The 7,277-nt window shown below is 43.7% G+C and overlaps 2 protein-coding genes across 2 annotated transcripts in view; one reads left to right on the top strand and one right to left on the bottom strand.

Annotated features, from left to right (window-relative positions):
• Positions 1-7,277, bottom strand: part of ARV1 (ARV1 homolog, fatty acid homeostasis modulator) — a 124,341-nt gene that overhangs the window by 9,047 nt on the left and 108,017 nt on the right. The gene's annotated exons all lie outside the window — the stretch shown is intronic.
• Positions 52-6,792, top strand: CUNH1orf131 (chromosome unknown C1orf131 homolog). The gene is made up of 8 exons (XM_050315694.1): positions 52-115; positions 267-377; positions 481-557; positions 2,848-2,904; positions 3,958-4,053; positions 4,716-4,802; positions 5,777-5,826; positions 6,463-6,792. The coding sequence occupies exons 1-8, from the start codon at positions 52-54 to the stop codon at positions 6,590-6,592; spliced, it is 672 nt and encodes a 223-aa protein (XP_050171651.1). The 3' UTR covers positions 6,593-6,792.

Below are 7,277 nucleotides of genomic sequence, written 5' to 3'. Positions count from 1 at the left end.
ACGGGAGCCGCCGGGGATCACACGCCGGAGCGCCCGCCGGCCGCGGCAGCCATGGGGCCGTCGGGCCGCGCCGCCGGCTGGAGGCGGTGCTCGGCGCCCTCTACGACCTGGGTGGGTGCGCGGGGCCGGGCCGGGCGCTGCGCAGGCACCGCGGTCCTGCCCGGGGACCGGGGAAGGGAGGGGGCCGGGCGTGTTCGCTCCGGAGCGGTGCGACGGAGGCCGCGCGGGGCTGACCCGCGGCATGTGCTCGGCTCGCAGGTGAGGAGCCCGGCGGCGCCCGGGGCGCCGCGCAGGACGGCGAGGGGAGCGCAGGGGCGGCGGCCAAGGAAGGAGAAGAAGAGGAGGAGGAGGAGGAGAGCCGGGCGCCGCAGCCGCCGGCGGGCGGGCGGCGCGGGGCCCGCGATTTCTTCGGGGAGCTGCGGGCCGAGCTGAGCGCCGCCGCCGCTGCTGCCCCGCCGGCCCCGGCCGCGCCGCCCGCCGTGGAGGTCGTGGTGTTCCGCGGGAGGAAGAGGAAGGAGCGGCCCAGCCCCGCGGCAGCGTCCGCCGGCGGAGCCCAGGTAGGGCCGGGAGGGTAGGGGGACCCCCACTGCCCCCTCCTGCCGGGTGGGAGCCGTGGGACGGAGGGCGCTCCCTGGACACGGCACCAGCCCCCTCCCATGCCTGGGTTTGTCCTACTTGCTGATACAGCTGCCTGGAAATCCGGGGTCTTTTGGCTATCCACGTGCTCGGTTCGATGGCATCCAGTCCTGCTGGTTTCGAGCGGTGCTGATTTTTTTCCTATTTCAGAAGATCTCTGGTTAAGTATCCTATATTTAAAATAGGCATATTCCAGCAAAATAAATTGATCTGCAGGCAGGACTGAAGATATATCAAGAAGTGAATGAAAGAGAAAGCAAAGCCTCTTGGTTACTTCAGTGCTTCAGTGCTTGGTTACTACAGTACTTCAGTGTTTTGTCTGCTGCTCTATTCCTGTCAATAGGTGTGGATGTGAGATGCCAAATCTTTCTTCTGTCCTCTGGCATCACAGCAACACTGGGCTGTTGACAAACAAAATGTGTCTTGGAGGATTAGTATTGGGTAGTTGATGGGGGAAGGCATGATAGCATTAGATTTCAGTCTTCTCGTTTGGTTGGTGCTAAATTACCTCACACTACCAAAAACTGTAACTGAGCTGCTTCAGTGGGAAGGCCTGGAAGCTGAGCAGAGGGAGGTCCATTGCTGGTTGATTGGTCTCCAAATTTATTGCTTCTCTGGTTGTTCTTGAGTTGTCTTTATGACCATAATATCAGAAGCCCAACTCTAAAATAAACTCTGATGGGCCAGTATATGGCTGTCTTGAATTTGGGGGAGACTTACTGATATCTGGGGTTGAACTGCTTGGAACTGAGAAGTTCAAGAGACTGACCAAGCAGTTGGTTGAATCCATAAACTTTTGTACTTTTTCCAGAATGTTTTCCTCTAAAAATTGCCCTAAATATTTATTTTTTTAATGCTTTTTACAGCTTAAATTTTTATAACTAAGAAGACTGGTGTTAGGCTTGTTAGCAAAATGCTCTGAAGACAACCAGGTTTACTTGTGGTTGAGATGGATATTTTTACACAGAAGCTTTTGGAGAGCTGTGGTGGATGCACAGGGAAGCCCTATTGTAACCCTCAGGCCTGAACCCATGACTCAGTGTGGCTTAAGGTCCTGGAGAGTGAAAAGGAAATACATGAAAAGCATATCCACTTCAGCTTTAATACTTATGTAGTATTCCTGCATCCTTAGGGGGGATAGTAGCCTTGAGAGTAAACGGGGAAAGACGAGCAGGTGATACTCTTGAACAGATGGCAGTTTCCCTGCCTATGCTGCCTGCCCACATCAGTGCGCTTAGGAGCCGGCAGAGCTTCCACTCAGAGAGGTGGTTCTGCTTATCCAACCTGAAATCAGGAAGCAGACACTATCTAAAATAACCTTGGGAGATTTGTTAATGCTCCAAAGTGTCCTGTGTGGAACACTCCTGTAACAAGCAACCATGGAGCTCTTTTCCTTGGGATTTTACACTTCTTTTTCTTCCTAGGATACAATCTGTTCCCCTGGGAGAGTTCCCCTCCAAACTGATTACTGCTGATGGAAGGTGTCTGTGTAAATCACAAACTAGAAAAGATCTGGTTTTCATTGAGCTCCTTTTGAGCGAGTACTTTCTTTAAACAACGCTAAGTAGGTTCTGCCATTTGCCGGCAGGGCGCCCTTTGAAGCAGTTTGTCTTGCACTAGTGAAGCTGGATATGGGCACTAGTATATACACATGCATTTGGGAATTAAGCTTGTTGCTCTGGCTACCGCTACATCTTCTATTACCAGTGCGCTCTCTGTCTCAAACAAAATGACTTAAAATGCGTGTCCTATCCTACATTGGCAGTTTGGTGTCAGTTTGGAAGTGGAAATACGTGTGATGCATAGCTCACATGTGGCAGTTTTTCTCTTATAAGATGTAATTATTCTTGAAAGTGTATAAATTAATTGCAGCTATTAATAAGTTTCTGAAGTATGGAACTTTCTGTAAGCATTAGCAGATAGATGATCTAGTCAAGGAAGTGCAGGACGAAGGTATGTGCACTGTACTGTAATGGTACCCTATAAAATGTGCAAGATTGTTCAAATAAGACACTATAATATCTATACATTAAAAATGCCATTGAGACTCTCTCTTTTAATAGATCCAGGTAATAAATCTAGAAAAAGATACTGCTGGAAAGCTGTACCTACAGCTCAGTTTACATTTCACTGCTTTTCTAAAAAACTGTTACAGTCAACATTTACACTGGTTTTGTTATATTAATTTGAAGTGTTTTATTTTGTTTATAGACCCAAATAGTGAATGAGGAGAAAAATGAGAACAAACAAGAATTTAACTTCGAAAAAGTAAGTCTGCAGGAGCTGTCCAATCTCATTGTTTTGGTGTGCGTATATATGTATTTATATCGTTGGGAAAGCTATGGTGGGACCAATGAGAAACACTTCCAGAAATGGGTATCTCGTATAGATGAGGCTTTCCTCATAGGTAATTCTGTTTGCATGCCGTGCCAAAGGAGGATCATGCTGCTTTAATCAACTGCTCTATGTGAAGAGGCTTATTACAGTTCTGTATTTACAGAATTGTATTACAGTTCTTCTGATCTTTCAATGGGAGTTTAAAGAGGAACACTGTATGTTAGCTGTGTAAAGCTACTTGAATACACATAATGTTTAGCATAGCTCTTTCAGGCCCACAGTGTTAAATCTTGGATTTCTGATCCCATGTGGGAGGGAAAAAAAGATATATTGGTTTCTATTTTTGAAACAATAGATGGCTTTTTTCCATTTGTCTTTTTATTCTCTTCTGTTCTTATATGAGCATAACTAGCATTGGCCACCTTAGATACTAATTCGTTTACAGAAGTGTGCAAGTTGTTTATGTGCCTAATCTCTGCTCAGGGATGTGCTATGATCCTGTGAAATCTCTCTCTGGAGGTTCTGCATGGAACTCTGTACTGCTAAGAAGAGCAAGGATTTAATCACTGATGTTAAAAAGATTATTAATTCAGCACTGGTTTTGCCAGAGTATTCTTGTGTAGTGTTAACTATATGTATGTGTGTAGTCAAACTGCTTCGCCATCTACCCATCCATGTTTCTTATCGGTTAAGTTCTCTTTTTTTTTATATGGAGGAGATCCATTCCATGTGTTGTTTTACGTGAAATGAGGAGAATTTAAAATTGTCCCCCTGACAGTTGTCACTGTCCAGAGATTAGTTGGACAGTGGTTAACTGTTCTGCGGTATGGCTCCAAACTCAGCTAGTTTTATTTTATAGCGTGCTGATTTCCAGCATTAGCCAGGATTTCCTTGGGAGTATGACTTCGTTGTGGTCTGCCAAGCATTACTTTACAACGGGTTGAACAAATTATGAAATGCTTGCAATTTTCTGTAATGTTCTAGGCTCGTCTGGAAGTGCACAAGTTTGGAATCACTGGTTACAAGAAGCATGAACAACGCATATGGGAACAGGAGCGTGCTATCATGCTGGGAGCAAAGGTAATTGTCACTTGGTTTGTGCTGAGAGGTCACCCACTATTACAGTGCAGAAACATGGTAAAGAACATGGGGGGCTTTGGTACCACCTGGTCCTTCTCCCACTTCATCCTTACTTTTACATCTTCTATTCTGTCTTGCCTATTTTCTGTAGATGACTGGAAAATCAGTATAATTGTGTTATCAGAGGAGTAGTGACTGGTTAGGCTGAAGAACAGCATGTACTAATTTTTAATCAGACCATTCAAAACTAAATTGCTGGAGAGAGAGGCTTGCTTTTTAAAGCTTCACTCTCTCAGTGAGTTAAAGGTGGAGAGAACTTTTCCGTTTATCATCAGTAGTGTAAAAGAAAAATTATTTTTTATATGTTTTTTATGGAGTGGGGAGAGGTATGGGTTTTCTTTCTAGCTCAGTGTGTATGTGAAAACCTTGTAGGACTGATACAGAGCATTATCATTTTTCTCTACTGTCTTCACCAAGAAAGATGCGATTTCTAGGTGGCTACCTTACATCCCCTAAGTCCCTTTCTCTCACCCAAAAGGAAATAAATGTTTCTAATGTTTCACCACCACCACCTGAAAAATACTGTCCATGCAAGTGTGTCAATAGTTTTTGAACCTATTTTAAAATTTAACTGGTGGTATCCCTCCCAATCTTTGTTGCAGCCCCCCAAAAAGGAACATGTGAACTACAGGATTTACCAACAGAAAATGAAAGAGAAAAAAGCAGTGAAAGATGCTGACAAGGAAAAGGTTTGTGTGAAATTTTCTGTATAAAAAGGCAGCATGTAAGAGCTAGCCCAAGAACCTGACAGATAATGCCTCAGGCGCAGGAGGAGTGCCCAAGACTGACACCTGCTGCTCCCCATGGATTGGGTTCCTGGCTCCCACAGGACTAATCTTATGGGTGAAAGCTGGTTGTGTGCAGTATGAAGGGCACAGAGTTAGTCTTGTATTGTGGTGGGTTTCACTGCCTCACCCTTTGAGGCTGATAGACCGATGACACAAAATCAGCAGTTTATTTTTTTTTATCCTTTTAAGATAAAAAAAATGGCCCTCAATTAAAGTTTGTTTCGTGTTGTCTAGCCACAGAGAGCCGGATCTTCAACTGCTTTTATATCAGCACTATTCCATCTAGGATCTTGCTCATTATTTAAAGCAAGGGTGAGGTTTCTGTTGCATCCATCCTCTAGCACAGCCCATCTGGCTCTGAGCCTACTCCCTGCCCTCTCATGTAGGTGGGAGCAGGCTGTGGCATGGGTAAATGCTCTGTCAGCCAGTTTCCTGCCACCGTCTTTCCCAGGGACCTACTTCTTTTCCTCTGTCATGTGGCTCGAAGCACATCTAGTGCATGACCAGACATGGTTGAACCCTGTTATTTGACAGATAACACTCAACTGGGGGACAGGGCACACCTGCCTGGTGGCAGGTCCATCTTTTGACCCTAGGATCTGTCACATGCCCAAGGAGCAAGCCTCTGCTTCTGCACGTGGCAAGGACAGCTTGTTGGGCACGAGTGGGCTGTAAGGTGACAGGAAGGGCTGTGGACACTCCTAGCAGTGGCACCACAATGTGTTGCATCACTTGTTCTGTCAGAAGGTCTCCCAGCTTGCTTTAAATGCCTGCTGCTCTATGAAGCAAAGGCTACAGTGTGTTTTATGTGCAGGTGGTTGTTTAATGAACACGCTCTGTTACTTTTTCATTAAAATATGTATCTTTAAAAACAGGAATATAAAGGTGATTCTCTCAAGAAAAAGAAGAAAGAACAGAAGGAGAGGTGAGTTGTTTTTAACGAGTTGAAATTAACTTGCTTTTGTATAGTCTCCCCAGTGAATCTCCCCTATGTAACTGTACCAGAAGTCATGCACATCACAGTGGAATGAACTTCTCCAAATGCAGAACTCCTCAAAAAATGGTGACGTTGCTCTTTGTCTAGCAGTTTCAGAGGCTGTAGTTAAACACAGCTTAACTGAAAATACATCAGTTCTGCCCCAACAAGTCTAAGACTGCAGCTGGAGGTGAGATGGATGAAAATCCCTGTGTGCCGATGCATCAGTTACTCAGAGAATTTGCCCTAAGAAATAATTTATGCAAAACACAAGCTACAGTATACAGAGATTTGAAAGTGAGCTGACATTCTTAATCATAGGATCACTCTGTACTCTTCATGTTCCTTCTCTATCCAAAAATCTTTGTGTTTCTAAACATTTAGAAAGGTAAATCATGCTGTAATGTGCCACAAATTTTGAATGTCTATGAAGGTAAAATGTTCTGGGATCATTACTTGCTATGATTTGATACTCCTTAATACCAAACACTGAATGCATAAATAGGTGACATTTTTCACCATATTAAGCATTTTCATGTGTTTCTGCTTTTCTCTTAATTATTGTTTTTCCTCTTCCTATTTCAGGAAGGCCAAAAGGAAGAAATCAGTGCCTAGCATTTGGCCTGCAGGACAAGTTGGAAAATTCAGAAATGGGACCTTAATTCTGCAAAGCCACGACATAAAGAAAATCAAATCATCCAAAGTTAGGAAATGAACTTAATGATAGAGTGAAATGGACAATTGCATAAGATAGAATTCATATTGCTACCAACACAGAGCCTCTCGCCTACCCATCATGCCATAATTTTTTAAATTTTGTTGTTGCAGGATTTTCTATGTTCCATTCTGCCTTGGGAAGAATATGAGAATTTACCATTTTGTAAATAAAAATAAGAGTTTTTATTAAGAAGGTTACACAGCCTATTTTATTAGTCAATATGTGCCAAAACAAACATTTCACTTTCTAGAATCAGCTTATTGGCTGTAAGTAAAATATTCATTTAATCCATTAACTAATGGATTAAAATATATATCTCTTCACTTTCATATGGAAGGAATATGGAAAAAGCAATACCTTACTCACTCTGAACCTGAAGTAGGTGGTCTCCAAACAGTTATCGAATCATAAATTTGTTTCCGTATTTTTATGGAGTGTTAGGGGCTAGTGGAACTGCACAGGAGATGTCCAGCAAAACCTCAAGGTTTCAAAATTACCTTCTTTGGAATGAAAATAATATTATTCTGAAGTTTTGTCCCAGTAGGAGTTACACACTCAACTTGTATATCTCTGCAGAGATCTCCAAATAAGCAGTTTCAAATAGTGTTTTGGTGGCTTGGATGGTTTGTTTTTAAAAACAAAACCACGTTAAGACTGAGACAAAAGAGGCATAGACACTCAA

Source organism: Myiozetetes cayanensis, unplaced genomic scaffold, assembly GCF_022539395.1.
Source record: "Myiozetetes cayanensis isolate MyiCay16 unplaced genomic scaffold, myiCay2020 scf2-11, whole genome shotgun sequence".
Lineage (NCBI taxonomy): Eukaryota > Metazoa > Chordata > Aves > Passeriformes > Tyrannidae > Myiozetetes > Myiozetetes cayanensis.
Note: the sequence above shows the minus strand (reverse complement) of the source record. Positions and strands in the feature narration are given on the sequence as shown.